At 42.6% G+C, this 17,500-nt stretch overlaps 1 protein-coding gene across 6 annotated transcripts in view; it reads right to left on the bottom strand.

Annotated features, from left to right (window-relative positions):
• Nucleotides 1-17,500, bottom strand: part of LOC110503829 (epithelial discoidin domain-containing receptor 1) — a 67,207-nt gene that overhangs the window by 32,453 nt on the left and 17,254 nt on the right. For 5 of the 6 annotated variants that reach the window (XM_036971243.1, XM_036971226.1, XM_036971231.1 and 2 more), the window contains exon 2: nucleotides 6,417-6,574. In XM_036971243.1, the coding sequence (XP_036827138.1) occupies nucleotides 6,417-6,516 (100 nt within the window). In that variant the 5' untranslated portion in view covers nucleotides 6,517-6,574. Of the gene's footprint in view, nucleotides 1-6,416; nucleotides 6,575-12,358; nucleotides 12,462-17,500 lie in introns of those variants that run through there. The other variant, XM_036971246.1, reaches the window with a different exon arrangement.

The raw sequence follows: 17,500 nt of genomic DNA, 5'->3' as shown, positions 1-17,500 counted from the left end.
TCATTGTTGGAGCCAGTCATTGGTCACGCAGCATTAAGTAATCTCCGTCTCGATCTTTCCTTGTCTATATTCCCTATCTTTCCTTCTCTATATTTCCTATCTTTCCTACAAGGCACCCTACTCCAAGGTTCTGGTCAAAAGCAATACATTCCATAGGGAATAGGGTGCCATTTGGGACACATCATCACACTGCGTAGGGGAGCTCATCCAATAATGTCCTTGTCACCTCTTATTTCTCTTCTAGTCACTCAGGAAGAAACACGTAGAGTCAATGTTAATTAATAATCTAATAGGATGAATATTGAAGAATAGGAGCTGCCAAGGTCATTACAAACAGATAACCTTCTGTTAGTTTATAACCCTGAAGAGGTATCATTCTCCATGGTTTTTACTTTAACAGGCAGATGAGGTGAGGTGAATACAGGAGTAAAAAGAGGAGGAGGGGAAGGAGAAAGAAAAGGAAGAGGGGCATGAGGAGGGGGAGGGGAGGAGAAAGAAGAGGAGAAGGTGGAAGTGGAGGGGATAGTGAAAGAGGGGATAAGGAGGACATAGGGCAGACAGTGAACAGATTAAATGGACAGCTCTACTCTGCCCTGTGAAAATATCAGCCCCGACAACAGTCCTGCAGGCATATATCAACCAGGCATTATCAAACGACTTAACTATCTGCCATGACTTCACTAGAGGGCCAGACATGACCAAATAGAGGGCAGAGAACCAGTCTTCAACGTGAGTGAAAGGAAGGGGGTGTGGGGGGGTGATGGAAAATGAAAGGCGATAAAGGGGTGATGCTAGTGGGGTGGGGGGGGGTGTAACTCAGTTATTGTTATGGATGCTGTCATTGATATGGGGGCATGGATAACTGATACTGTCATTGATATGGTGCGTGGATAACTGATACTGTCATTGATATGGTGCGTGGATAACTGATACTGTCATTGATATGGGGACGTGGATAACTGATACTGTCATTGATATGGTGCGTGGATAACTGATACTGTCATTGATATGGGGACGTGGATAACTGATACTGTCATTGATATGGGGACGTGGATAACTGATACTGTCATTGATATGGTGCGTGGATAACTGATACTGTCATTGATATGGGGACGTGGATAACTGATACTGTCATTGATATGGGGACGTGGATAACTGATACTGTCATTGATATGGTGCGTGGATAACTGATACTGTCATTGATATGGGGACGTGGATAACTGATACTGTCATTGATATGGGGACGTGGATAACTGATACTGTCATTGATATGGGGACGTGGATAACTGATACTGTCATTGATATGGTGCGTGGATAACTGATACTGTCATTGATATGGGGACGTGGATAACTGATACTGTCATTGATATGGTGCGTGGATAACTGATACTGTCATTGATATGGTGCATGGATAACTGATACTGTCATTGATATGGTGCGTGGATAACTGATACTGTCATTGATATGGGGACGTGGATAACTGATACTGTCATTGATATGGTGCGTGGATAACTGATACTGTCATTGATATGGTGCGTGGATAACTGATACTGTCATTGATATGGTGCGTGGATAACTGATACTGTCATTGATATGGTGCGTGGATAATTGATACTGTCATTGATAAGGGGACGTGGATAACTGATTCTGTCATTGATATGGGGACGTGGATAACTGATACTGTCATTGATATGGGGACGTGGATAACTGATACTGTCATTGATATGGTGCGTGGATAACTGATACTGTCATTGATATGGTGCGTGGATAACTGATACTGTCATTGATATGGTGCGTGGATAACTGATACTGTCATTGATATGGTGCGTGGATAACTGATACTGTCATTGATATGGGGATGTGGATAACTGATACTGTCATTGATATGGTGCGTGGATAACTGATGCTGTCATTGATATGGGGACATGGATAACTGATACTGTCATTGATATGGTGCGTGGATAACTGATACTGTCATTGATATGGGGACGTGATAATGATGCTGTCATTGATATAGGGATGTGGATAACTGATACTGTCAATGATATGGGGACGTGGATAACTGATACTGTCATTGATATGGTGCGTGGATAACTGATACTGTCATCGATAAGGGGACGTGGATAACTGATACTGTCATTGATATGGGGACATGGATAACTGATACTGTCATTGATATGGTGCGTGGATAACTGATACTGTCATTGATATGGGGAGGTGGATAACTGATACTGTCATTGATATGGTGCGTGGATAACTGATACTGTCATTGATATGGTGCGTGGATAACTGATACTGTCATTGATATGGTGCGTGGATAACTGATACTGTCATTGATATGGTGCGTGGATAACTGATACTGTCATTGATATGGGGACGTGGATAACTGATACTGTCATTGATATGGGGACGTGGATAACTGATACTGCCATTGATATGGTGCGTGGATAACCGATTCTGTCATTGATATGGTGCGTGGATAACTGATACTGTCATTGATATGGTGCGTGGATAACTGATACTGTCATTGATATGGGGACGTGGATAACTGATACTGCCATTGATATGGTGCGTGGATAACTGATGCTGTCATTGATATGGGGACATGGATAACTGACACTGTCATTGATATGGTGCGTGGATAACTGATACTGTCATTGATATGGGGACGTGATAATGATGCTGTCATTGATATGGGGATGTGGATAACTGATACTGTCATTGATATGGGGACGTGGATAACTGATACTGTCATTGATAAGGTGCGTGGATAACTGATACTGTCATTGATAAGGGGACGTGGATAACTGATACTGTCATTGATATGGGGACGTGGATAACTGATACTGTCATTGATATGGTGCGTGGATAACTGATACTGTCATTGATATGGGGAGGTGGATAACTGATACTGTCATTGATATGGTGCGTGGATAACTGATACTGTCATTGATATGGTGCGTGGATAACTGATACTGTCATTGATATGGGGACGTGGATAACTGATACTGTCATTGATATGGTGCGTGGATAACTGATACTGTCATTGATATGGGGACGTGATAATGATGCTGTCATTGATATGGGGATGTGGATAACTGATACTGTCATTGCTATGGGGACGTGGATAACTGATACTGTCATTGATATGGGGACGTGAATAACTGATTCTGTCATTGATCTGGTGCGTGGATAACTGATTCTGTCATTGATATGGTGCGTGGATAACTGATACTGTCATTGATATGGGGACGTGGATAACTGATACTGTCATTGATATGGGGAAGTGAATAACTGATACTGTCATTGATATGGGGACGTGATAATGATGCTGTCATTGATATGGGGATGTGGATAACTGATACTGTCATTGATATGGGGACGTGGATAACTGATACTGTCATTGATAAGGTGCGTGGATAACTGATACTGTCATTGATAAGGGGACGTGGATAACTGATACTGTCATTGATATGGGGACGTGGATAACTGATACTGTCATTGATATGGTGCGTGGATAACTGATACTGTCATTGATATGGGGAGGTGGATAACTGATACTGTCATTGATATGGTGCGTGGATAACTGATACTGTCATTGATATGGTGCGTGGATAACTGATACTGTCATTGATATGGGGACGTGGATAACTGATACTGTCATTGATATGGTGCGTGGATAACTGATACTGTCATTGATATGGGGACGTGATAATGATGCTGTCATTGATATGGGGATGTGGATAACTGATACTGTCATTGCTATGGGGACGTGGATAACTGATACTGTCATTGATATGGGGACGTGAATAACTGATTCTGTCATTGATCTGGTGCGTGGATAACTGATTCTGTCATTGATATGGTGCGTGGATAACTGATACTGTCATTGATATGGGGACGTGGATAACTGATACTGTCATTGATATGGGGAAGTGAATAACTGATACTGTCATTGATATGGGGACGTGATAATGATGCTGTCATTGATATGGGGACGTGGATAACTGATACTGTCATTGATATGGGGACGTGGATAACTGATTCTGTCATTGATATGGGGACGTGAATAACTGATTCTGTCATTGATCTGGTGCGTGGATAACTGATTCTGTCATTGATATGGTGCGTGGATAACTGATACTGTCATTGATATGGGGACATGGATAACTGATACTGACATTGATATGGTGACGTGGATAACTGATACTGTCATTGATATGGTGACGTGGATAACTGATACTGTCATTGATATGGGGGCATGGATAACTGATACTGTCATTGATATGGGGACGTGGATAACTGATACTGTCATTGATATGGGGACGTGGATAACTGATACTGTCATTGATATGGTGCGTGGATAACTGATACTGTCATTGATATGGTGCGTGGATAACTGATACTGTCATTGATATGGTGCGTGGATAACAGATACTGTCATTGATATGGTACGTGGATAACTGATTCTGTCATTGATATGGGTTGTGGATAACTGATACTGTCATTGATATGGGGAGGTGGATAACTGATACTGTCATTGATATGGTGATGTGGATAACTGATTCTGTCATTGATAAGGGGGCATGGATAACTGATACTGTCATTGATATGGTGCGTGGATAACTGATACTGTCATTGATACGGGGACATGGATAACTGATACTGACATTGATATGGTGACGTGGATAACTGATACTGTCATTGATATGGTGACGTGGATAACTGATACTGTCATTGATATGGGGGCATGGATAACTGATACTGTCATTGATATGGGGACGTGGATAACTGATACTGTCATTGATATGGGGACGTGGATAACTGATACTGTCATTGATATGGTGCGTGGATAACTGATACTGTCATTGATATGGTGCGTGGATAACTGATACTGTCATTGATATGGTGCGTGGATAACAGATACTGTCATTGATATGGTACGTGGATAACTGATTCTGTCATTGATATGGGTTGTGGATAACTGATACTGTCATTGATATGGGGACATGGATAACTGATACTGTCATTGATATGGTGATGTGGATAACTGATTCTGTCATTGATAAGGGGGCATGGATAACTGATACTGTCATTGATATGGTGCGTGGATAACTGATACTGTCATTGATATGGGGACGTGGATAACTGATACTGTCATTGATATGGGGACGTGGATAACTGATTCTGTCATTGATATGGGGCCGTGGATAACTGATTCTGTCAGTGATATGGGGACGTGATAATGATGCTGTCAGTGATATGAGGGCATGGGGGGGTGATAATGATGCTGTCAGTGATATGAGGGCATGGGGGGGTGATAAGTGGGGAAGTTCTAACTCAGTTGCTGTCAGTGAGTCAGTGGATAGGAATGTGGGGTTGGAAGATAAAACCTCTGAGACACACACACACCTACCCCCTACACCCCCACACGGACAGGCCTGTTTCATTACATCATTACCTAGCTGCCAATAAAACTCTCTCCAGGCCTCCCCTTCTCTCTTTTTAGTCCCCTCTCTGTCATTGCCCTCTCTGTCGCCATTGGCTTTCTTCCCACGCTCCATCTCTCTTTCTCCCCCTTTCACACACATGGTGGGTGTTTCCCTTCCTTTATTTACTCTTCATATCAGTTCATATCCTGGTACTAATGGGCTATTTCCTCCTATAAAAGACTTGTTGCATTACCGCAGCAACGGTGTGGAAATAATAACGATATGGATCAAATCAGATGACACAAACGTGTGCATGCATGTGTGTGTGCGGGAGACAGATAATTTACTGTCTGCTTCTACCCTGGAGGTGGCAGCTCTGGTTTCACCTTGTGGAGTTTCATTTTCTCTACTCTATCTCTATCCCTCTCCTCCCCTCCCTCCTTCCCCTCTCTCTCTCTTTGTATGATTGACAGGTGATGAGCGGCCTGTACATTAGTGAGGCTGAATACCCAAGGCTCATTCTCCCTGCTACCATCTCTCTCCTTTTACACATGGCTGCCTAGGAGACATGGACCTGAAACAGGATCGGCTGCTGATAGCGGATGGACAGACTTAAGGCACACATTCAAGAATGTGAGGAGAGTGTAGACAAGAAAGGGGCAGAGAGGGCGAGGGATGGAGGGGTGGAGGAGGAGGACAAGGCAATGGGTGAGGCCGAGATGGAATTGTCTGACATTTCTGAGGGGGTGCCTGTGAGATCTTGAATGGAAGGTAAAACACATCTGTTCTGATTATAGTTTTTTCCCTTGTTGTGACTCCAATTGTATTAAACCTGGCCGATTGGTCAATGATTGGCTTTAACTAGGGAAGTTATTGAGAACCTAAACTCTTCAACAATAATGACCAATCATATTCTGGGGATCTGATTTGACCTTGACCTTAAGCAGTCACTTCCTGTCTGACATCTGACCTTTGACCTCTCACCTGGTTTAAAGTGCCAGTCGTGGTCATCCGCAGCCGACAACGCCACCAGGATGACGGTAACCACAATGACAGGAAACAGCCGCAGCTCTGGCGTTGCCATGGCACCAGCAACACACCCGGTTACCTGTCCGGAGACGCGCTGACAACCACAGGCATACCTGACAGAGGGATAGAGAGAGAGGAAGGATTAGAAGATTTCAAAATGCATGAATCATTTATTTTGTATCATGAAAGACAGAATACGAGAGAGTAGGAAGAATGAGAGAGAGGGGTGATAATCCGTGTGGATGGGTTTCTGTCTAAATGTCAGGTCCAGTCTAGTAGATACAGTAGCTTCCTCTGTGATTTATGAATCCCTGTCTGTAAGCCCTGTGTACGAGTAACCAGACACCATGGACTCAACTCAAAATGTAAGCAATATAATACAACACAACATGACACAATATAATACAAGACAATATGACACAACACAATACAATATAACACAACAAAATAACTCAATTCAACACAACAAAATCCAACAAAACAGACCAGTGGCACCACAGCACAGAGAACATTAGCTTTGTTTCGATATGTTGTTGTTGCACAATGAACAATCGAAGGTGGTGTAATTAGCCTAGCCAGCATTACTTAGTCCTTCAGCATTCAAAATGTCAATCATGTCATTTCCAACTCCTTTATTACAAACTCCTCCTCAAGTGCTGTAGTAGTTAGACTGGGGCCTGATAGGGTGCTGTAGTAGTTAGACTGGGGCCTGATAGGGTGCTGTAGTAGTTAGACTGGGGCCTGATAGGGTGGATAGGGTGCTGTAGTTACCCATCTGCGAGACACAAAAAGGCTTGTCCAGTAGTTTTACTGGTGGATGCTTAATGATTGGGGGTGATGGGGGTAGGGAGGGGGAGACAGCTGGTAGGGGAGGGAGTGTAGAGGGGTGGCCTGGTGTCCCTGTGGGCCCACTGACTTCACTGGCACAGACCGACAGCTGACACACAGCTGTAGGGACACAGAGGAAGGAGAGCGACAGTGTGATGGACAGAGGGATGGAATGAAGGGAGGTATGAAGACGAGTGAAACGTGGAATTGTAGGCATAGAGAACAGAAGAGAAGGATGGAACGAAGGAGCAGTCCAGATGACATGGATGACATAGTAGAGAGTGTGTGTGTGTGTGTGTGTGTGTGTGTGTGTGTGTGTGTGTGTGTGTGTGTGTGTGTGTGTGTGTGTGTGTGTGTGTGTGGTGTGTGTGTGTGTGTGTGTCTGTGTGTGTGTGTGTGTGTGTGTGTGTGTGTGTGTGTGTGTGTGTGTGCGTGTGACACAGAGGAGATTTCAGGGATAGCCAGCCAGTGCAGCTGTCCAGAACAAAAGACAGGCGCTAGGCAACAGATACAGGGTGCAAGTGTTCAGAGAGAGGGAGAGAGAGTAGACAGCTTGTTTTGAGAAAACACCCAAGCCTTCCAAACGAGTGAAGCAGTGTGTGTCTGCTGTGCCAGATGACACCATGTTGAAATATGTCTCTTACAGGATTCCAGTAACTCTAAGCATGCCGAACCAGAGCTGAGAATCTCCCTCTGCTGGCCTGTCCACTATGTCAACAATCCTAAAAATGATCCCCGTCACAATCCATAACAAGGTACTCAACAAATGTTACAACTGATAAAATACTTTTACTGACCAGCGATCACAAAACCGGATGGAAACACAAACCTTAGGTTCTGAAGAAAATACAACCAAATGAAAATCACCGCTAACCAAAACCAAGATTATGTTTGGCATAGACAGTCAAGTGTTTTTGAGGCACCAGGCAGCTGCCATGTCTAAGTGGAAAAACAAGCCACAGTGTTTAGGGAGATGCTAGTGAGGGAAGTGAGGCGAGCCCACGGTGTTTAGCAAACCATCTATCTCTCTCACTATCCCACTGCCATCTCCATCCACTTACATGATTTGTCCAGACTAATTCACAAGGCTAACTAATGGTTATGAACAGCTGTCTAAGTCCCACCACACAACAATAAAACAGACAGAGAGAGGGGAGAGGGAAGGAGGGAATGAGGGAGGGAGAAGAAATGTTCTTATGAAAAAGTATGCTTCAGTGAAAGTTTGACAAAAGTTTGGATTCCTTTTGGCACTGCAATGTCTCAGACAATCATATTGTAGTTTGCAAAAATATAAACGCAATGAGCTGAAAAAAAAAAGATCTCAGACATTTTTCATACGCACAAAAAACATATTTCTCTTTCATTTTGTGCACAAATTTGTTTACATCCATGTTAGTGAATATTTATCCTTTGCCAAGATAATCCATCCACCTGACAGGTGTGGCATATCAATTAGCTGATTGAAAAGCAAGATCATTACACAGGTGCACCTTGTGTTGGGGACAATAAAAGGCCACTCTAAAATGTGCAGCTTTGTCACACAACACAATGCCACAGATGTCTCAAGTTTTGAGGGAACGTGCATTCGGCATGCTGACTGCCGGAATGTCCACCAGAGCAGTGTCACGTTCTGACCTTTATTTCCTTTGTTTTGTATTTATTTAGTATGGTCAGGGCGTGAGTTGGGTGGGCAGTCTATGTTTGTTTTGGTTCTCAATCAGAGGCAGGTGTCATTAGTTGTCTCTGATTGAGAATCATACTTAGGTAGCCTGGGTTTCACTGTGTGTTTGTGGGTGATTGTTCCTGTCTCTGTGTTTGCACCAGATAGGACTGTTTAAGTTTTCACTTTTCTTGTTTTGTTTAGTCTGTTCATGTATAGTTATTTTTATTAAAAACTTGAATAACCACCACGCTGCATTTTGGTCCGCCTCTCCTTCACCACAGGAAAACCTGTGGGGCCTTATATAAACTGTAACTCAGTAAAATCTTTGAAATTGTTGCATTTATATTTTTGTTCAGTGTATAATGTGATTGTCTTGGAACTGCTAAGATCAATAGTGCCCATTAAAACATCCATTCAAGTTGGGCCATATTATGAGAGTTTGCCATACTATAGGACTTGATGGTATCAAGCCCAACTTTGAGTTGGAATGCTCGTTCCACTCAGTCTAATTCTAAGGGGTTGAGTTTGGGCATGGGGTAGAACAAGGAGCTGATTCTAAATCTATTATATTCTCTGTCAGCCACAGAGACTGTTTCTCTCCCCAGCCAGCCAGTCAGTAAGACAGACAGACTGTTTCTCTCCCCAGTCAGCCAGTTAGTAAGACAGACAGACCGTTTCTCTCCCCAGTCAGCCAGTCAGTAAGACAGACAGACCATTTCTCTCCGCAGTCAGCCAGTCAGTCAGACAGACAGTAATAGTAACCCTCCCACTGGGGAGGTTAGAAAGGAGTGAGGTCTTTGTTCTGTGTTTCCGTCAGACCCAGTAGAGGGAGTAGAGGGAGTCACTGAGGCACAACCATTCAGTGAGTCCTGGATAGAAGGAAACACCTTTTAACCTTCCAAGCACTTACAGTGTTCGATAGTGTCAACTGGGGAAACAAGGTGGCACTTGAAGGCTTTCCTGAACGAGAGCAGATGGTTTTGTTATTTTGTCTGTGAGTCAGTGATAGCCTGGTCCCAGATCTGTTTGTGAGGTATTGACACCTCAGAGGGGTATACTACAAAGTAGGATCAATGAGTTAGCAGAGTTAACTTTAATTAATAACAAGAAATAACTGTTGATTTTCTGAAATTAAAAAGCTTAGATATGTGTTTTTGGTTGTTGAGTCAATTAGACCATGCACATTTCAAACTTATCTTTCTAAAAACGACAACATTATTTTAGAATAGTTAGGCAAGTTAGATGGCTATCTCATTAATCCTGCTTTGTAGAAAACCCCTTTGTTTATTTATGCTGTAGTTGACAATACAACACAAACAGATCAGAGACCAGGCTAGGTCAGGATTGTTGTCAGCCTGGTAACACTGCTACTGGTTCTGAGGGGCTATTCTCTGAGAATCTTTAAAGACCTGGCTAGAAGAACAATAGTGGCAGCTAGAGTGCTACTATCCAGCAGGCATTTTTGCTAATCCTGCAAGAATTTCTGATACCCTTTCCCTGAAGCTGTCACCTTCTCTTGAAACTGTCGCCCTTCCCTTGAAACTGTCACCTTCCCTTGAAACTGTCGCCCTTCCCTTGAAACTGTCACCCTTTCCCTGAAGCTGTCACCTTCCCTTGAAACTGTCGCCCTTCCCTTGAAACTGTCGCCCTTCCCTTGAAACTGTCACCCTTCCCTTGAAGCTGTCGCCCTTCCCTTGAAACTGTCACCCTTCCCTTGAAGCTGTCGCCCTTCCCTTGAAGCTGTCACCCTTCCCTTGAAGCTGTCACCCTTCCCTTGAAACTGTCGCCCTTCCCTTGAAGCTGTCGCCCTTCCCTTGAAGCTGTCGCCCTTCCCTTGAAACTGTCACCCTTCCCTTGAAGCTTTCGCCCTTCCCTTGAAACTGTCGCCCTTCCCTTGAAGCTTTCGCCCTTCCCTTGAAGCTGTCGCCCTTCCCTTGAAGCTGTCACCCTTCCCTTGAAGCTTTCGCCCTTCCCTTGAAACTGTCGCCCTTCCCTTGAAGCTGTCACCCTTCCCTTGAAACTGTCGCCCTTCCCTTGAAGCTGTCGCCCTTCCCTTGAAGCTGTCGCCCTTCCCTTGAAGCTTTCGCCCTTCCCTTGAAACTGTCGCCCTTCCCTTGAAGCTGTCGCCCTTCCCTTGAAGCTGTCGCCCTTCCCTTGAAACTGTCGCCCTTCCCTTGAAACTGTCGCCTTCCCTTGAAACTGTCGCCCTTCCCTTGAAACTGTCGCCTTCCCTTGAAACTGTCGCCCTTCCCTTGAAACTGTCGCCTTTCCTTGAAAGTGTCGCCCTTCCCTTGAAACTGTCGCCTTCCCTTAAAACTGTCGCCCTTCCCTTGAAACTGTCGCCTTCCCTTGAAGCTGTCGCCCTTCCCTTGAAACTGTCGCCTTCCCTTGAAGCTGTCGCCCTTCCCTTGAAACTGTCGCCTTCCCTTGAAACTGTCGCCCTTCCCTTGAAACTGTCGCCTTCCCTTGAAGCTGTCGCCCTTCCCTTGAAACTGTCGCCTTCCCTTGAAGTATTATTAAACTATCTGACTCATTGCCTGCATCCGTAATGGGTCTGCGGTCAAACGTCCACCCCTCATCACTTTCAAACGCTCCCTAAAACACTTCAGTGAGCAGGCCTTTCTAATCGACCTGGCCCGGGTATCCTGGAAGGATTTTGACTTAATTCCGTCAGTAGAAGATGCCTGGTTATTCTTTAAAAGTGTTTTCCTCACAATCTTAAATAAACATGCCCCATTCAAAAAATGTAGAACCAGGAATAGATATAGCCCGTGATTCACTCCAGACCTGACTGCCCTTGACCAGCAGAAAAACATCCTGTGGCGTTCTGCATTAGCATCGAACAGCCCCTGTGATATGCAACTTTTCAGGGAAGTTAGGAACCAATATACACAGAAATTTGCATCCTGCAGCACAAACTCCAAAATGTTCTGGGACACTGTAAAGTATATGGAGAATAAGAGCACCTCCTTCCAGCTGCCCACTGCACTGAGGCTAAGAAACACTGTCACCACCGAACTAATCTAACAAATCCGAACTAACAAATCAGAGCTAAAGTTTTGTTGCTAAGGATTCCACGACGCGGTTAGCCTTTACGGCTGGGACTGCAAGTTTGTCTTCCTTTTTTTGCGTGGATTCCGCGAGTGCTATCTGGCTGTACTACAGACACATGTCGTCGTCGTGGGAAAGACTCATTGTTATCTTTTCATAAGACAACTGGTTGCAGTAAAGAGCCAATCTGGATACTAAGGAGATCCTGAGGGAAATCTATGAGTACCAACAGCTTTACGCTATGGAGGAACAACATACTCCATCATGGAAAGATCCGACCACCTCACAAAATAACTTTAACCCGACCAAAAACAAGAAAAACAGATTCATCTACAGACGCGGACGATTTACTTACCATTGAGGTAGAGGCTAGTGCTCTGGCTGGAATCCATGCAACAATGGAACAGTTGTGTGAGGAGGTAGCAGGGCTGATGGGGAGTTTGGAGTTCAGCCAGAATGAAATTCTCACGCTCCAAAGAGAAAACAAGACACTCACAGCTAAGATGAAAATCCACAATTCCAACATGGATTGTTTACTCAGGGAAAACAGGGTGTTGGAGTCGCTACTAGACAGAGAAAGTCGTAGCATGTGTGAAAATATTTGTTTTTCTGGGATTCCTGAGGACGCGTCCAATAATCCAGAGGGCGCGATCAGAGAATTCATGCAATCCACCTTAAAACTTCCCATAGAGACTGTAAACAAGGATGCTTTCCACCGAGTACACAGACTTGGAGCTCGGAGCGACAAGACCAAAGGTCCCCGACCGATCATCGCAAAATTTGAACACTACCAACAAAAGGAGCTGATCAAAAGCAGAGGAAGGGAGCTTAAAGGGACCAAATTCGGTCTCAATGACCAATTTCCAAGGGAGATAAACGAACGTCGTAAGAGACTGTATCCGCTACAAAGACAACAAAGGATGGATGGTAGGCGTGCCTTTATCATTGTGGACATACTCTTTATAGATGGACAGCTATTCCCAGACAGCTCCATAACACCGTGGCTGTACTAAATTATACAGGGACTTCAGGTACAAAAAAAAGAAGGTATGGGAACTGTAAAAATATCTGAACATAATGAACACACACGTACTCCATTACATGCTTGCTTACACATACGGACTTATACATACACACACACACCTGATCTCGCTCTATTCTCTCACTTTCTTTATTTTTTCTTCTCTTCTCCCTCTCACTATTGTCGAGAACTGTTTTATAATTTAATGTGTTTATTGTTTGTCTATCGTTTTTATGTATTCGTCTACAATTTTATATATGTTTACAACAAGCAAGGGGGAGATATCAGAATAGGGGCATTGGGGAATAATAACATATTGTATGGAAGACATTTGTACTGTAGTGAAGCCGTCTCTAGAGTAATGCAAGGTCTCTTTCATGATCATGTGAAACATCAATTGCTATGGAAATGCTGGGATGTGTTTTCAATTATGTTAAAGGTAATTATGATGCAACTATGATGGTGATACGATATGGATTACAATTATCATCATGAATATTAAGGCTATACGGACTACATGTTACGCACAGACACTCAACCGTGCAAATTGGCAGTTATTATTTATTTGGACATCACACATTATAGTCTACTCTTATACAGACATCGTACACACTCTCACTATATCACATCCAATATCATACACATCAACCTACTCAGATTTACTACACACATAACATATGTGGCATTGGCTCACAGGCAAACAGGCAGGGGAATAAAACAAATATTGCTAGAACCGATTTCTTGAATTCTAAATATCAGACATTTGAAAGCTCTATTTTGACCATAATACCTCTGATGGCAGTAACTTTACAAGCACTAATTATGGTCACTTTAGACTGAGAAGAGTATCTAGTTACGGGAAGGGGTGAAATAAGTATAGCCAGTTATAATTGTAACGGTTTAGCAGATTATTAAAAGAAGATCAGTCTTTACGTAGCTAAAATAAAAGGAATATAACATATACTGTTTACAGGAAACTCACTCTACATCCTTAGATGAAGTTGTGTGGAAAAAGGAATGGGGTGGTGAAATAATTTTCTGTCACGGTCAAAGGGACTCAAAAGGTGTGATGATATTAATTATCAAAAATATCGTTCTGAATGTGCAAATAGTCAGGAATGATTTGCAAGGAAGGTGGATCCTTTTGAATATGAAAGTGGACGAAAAAGAGATTTGGCTCATTAATCTATATGGTTCAAATCAGGATGATCCACACTTCTTTGAAAAACATTAATACCAATTTATTGAATTTACAGGCAACAAAATCTAATCATTATGGTAGGAGACTATAACACAGTGTTAAGTACCTCAATGGACCGTAAAGGTAATCACTCTACACACTATCATCACCAGGGGGTCATTCAATTCATCACTTAAGGAAATCACTAATATTATGGACACATTAGAAATAATGGATATTTGGAGACTAAAAAACCCCGACCTTGTGAGATATACATGGAGGAAGCTTAATCAATCTAATCGTCTTGAATACTTTCTTGTCTCTTTCTCTCTTGCATCAAAGGTTAAAACAGTTTTTAATAGGAGACAGAATGCGATCGGATCATCATCTAATTGGCATTCACATAACTCTTATAGATTTTTAACGTGGACGGGGATATTGGAAATTTAATCAAAGTTTACTGGAGGACAACTTATTTTTAACTAAGACAAAAGAATTTATAACTGAATTTTTCCAGTATAATATAGGTTCAGCAAATCCCCTTATTGTTTGGGATACCTTTAAATGTACCTTCAGGGGCCATTCAATTCAATATTCATCAATAATAAAAAAGCAGTTTCTGGCTAAAGAGACAAGACTAACAAGGGAAATCCATGAACTAATAGTACAGGTAGATAGCAATAAAAACGATACTACAGAGACACAAGATAAGTTAGAGGAAAAACAAAAAGAACTTGAGGAACTTATTTAAGAATGATCTAATGTAATCTGTTACAAAAATAAAGCAAACTGGATGGAATATGGAGAAAAATGCACAAAATTCTTCCTGTCTCTCCTATACAGGAACACTAACAAAAATAATTTGCAGAAACTCGTTACTGAAGACGGAGTCATCTATGATTCTCCAAATTATATTTTAAAAGAGGAAGCTAATTATTTTAGACAGATGTTCTCTGTTCCGTCTCATCCTTTCCCACTGAATGAAGATTATGGTAAGGAATTCTTTCCAAACAATATAAAAAATTAACAAATGAAATGGAAAGATCAGTGCGAAGGCCAAATTACAGAGGAATAACTTTTTGAGGCTATTAAATCCTTTCAGTCTGGAAAAACCCCAGGGCTTGATGGCATACCGGTAGAGGTATATCAAGTATTTTTTGATATACTAAAAGCTCCATTGTTATATTGTTTTAACTACTTCTATAGAAATCTGTCAGGTACTCAGCAGGAAGGTCTGATATCTCTATTATTAAAACAACACCCAGATGGTAAATATAAAGACCCTGTCTATCTAAAACTGGCTACAATTTCAATTTCATCCCCGTCAAAGATAGAACAAATATTACAACAAATATTATGGCTGAACCCAAATGTGCTGGTTGATAAAATACCTGCATTTATGTGAAAGATGTTTGAAAAGGGTATTTTGTTCTTAAATGATATTGTAAATTGGAATGGTAGAGTAATGTCCTTCATGGAGTTATCAGAATTGTACGGAAAGGTCTGCTCAATCCAAGACTACAACCAATTGATTACAGCATTTCCCCAAAAATGGAGGAGGAGGGAGGAGGCAGGGAACTGGGCAGTCTGCCCAATATAAAGGATCAAAACTGGCAGAGGAATAAAAATAGCATAAAAAGGAAAGTATACCAGTTTCATTTGAGGACCAGTATGTGGACAGCTGTGCCATACAAATTGTAAAATAGTTGGGAAGAGATTTCTGATGTACCGATTCCATAGTACAGGGTGTTTAGTTAATATATAATACAACGCAAGATTCAAGACTTCGTGCTTTTCAGCTAAAATTATTATATACAATTCTTGCCAACATCAAAAAGTTGAATATTTGGGGGATAAAATCATCGAAGCTCTGCAGATTTTGTTGTGAGGATACAGAATCAATTAACTTTGGTATTGCCCGCAGGTAGCCTGTGTCTGGTCTCAGGCTCAAGAATGGATGAAAATGCATAGCATTGATCTAAAATTGACCCTAGAAATAGTACTGTTAGGAGATCTGGAGAGACCGGGTCAGTCAATTACTAATATGCTAATACTCTTAGTAAAAGTATTTATCTTCAACTCGCAATCTGTGGATTCTATTCGATTAGATAAATTGAAATTGTACATTAAACATCACAGCATAGTTGAAAGACATGTGTTGCGTAGAAACCCGAAGTGGGTGTCCAGCAGAAATAGATGGGATGGGCTGAGAGAAGCTGAGGGTTGGTATGTGGAATTGTAGACAAGTGGGAGTGGAGTTGCTGTGTGAGAGATAGAATGATGGTCAAAGATAAAAGTGGGGAAAAAAGTACAAATAAAACATAATAAAAAGTACATAAAAATGCACCTGTACATAGCCCATCTGTACATAGCCCATCTGTACATAGCCCATCTGTACATAGCCCATCTGTACATAGCCCACCTGTACATAGCCCATCTGTACATAGCCCATCTGTACATAGCCCATCTGTACATAGCCCATCTGTACATAGCCCACCTGTACATAGCCCATCTGTACATAGCCCACCTGTACATAGCCCATCTGTACATAGCCCATCTGTACATAGCTCACCTGTACATAGCCCATCTGTACATAGCCCACCTGTACATAGCCCATCTGTACATAGCCCACCTGTACATAGCCCACCTGTACATAGCCCATCTGTACATAGCCCATCTGTACATAGCCCACCTGTACATAGCCCATCTGTACATAGCCCATCTGTACATAGCCCATCTGTACATAGCCCATCTGTACATAGCCCATCTGTACATAGCCCATCTGTACATAGCTCACCTGTACATAGCCCATCTGTACATAGCCCATCTGTACATAGCCCATCTGTACATAGCCCATCTGTACATAGCCCATCTGTACATAGCCCATCTGTACATAGCTCACCTGTACATAGCCCATCTGTACATAGCCCATCTGTACATAGCCCACCTGTACATAGCCCACCTGTACATAGCCCATCTGTACATAGCCCACCTGTACATAGCCCACCTGTACATAGCCCATCTGTACATAGCCCATCTGTACATAGCCCATCTGTACATAGCCCATCTGTACATAGCCCATCTGTACATAGCTCACCTGTACATAGCCCATCTGTACATAGCCCATCTGTACATAGCCCACCTGTACATAGCCCACCTGTACATAGCCCATCTGTACATAGCCCACCTGTACATAGCCCACCTGTACATAGCCCATCTGTACATAGCCCATCTGTACATAGCCCATCTGTACATAGCCCATCTGTACATAGCCCATCTGTACATAGCCCATCTGT

Source organism: Oncorhynchus mykiss, chromosome 3, assembly GCF_013265735.2.
Source record: "Oncorhynchus mykiss isolate Arlee chromosome 3, USDA_OmykA_1.1, whole genome shotgun sequence".
Taxonomy (NCBI): domain Eukaryota; kingdom Metazoa; phylum Chordata; class Actinopteri; order Salmoniformes; family Salmonidae; genus Oncorhynchus; species Oncorhynchus mykiss.
This window is presented reverse-complemented; position numbering and strand designations above follow the sequence as displayed.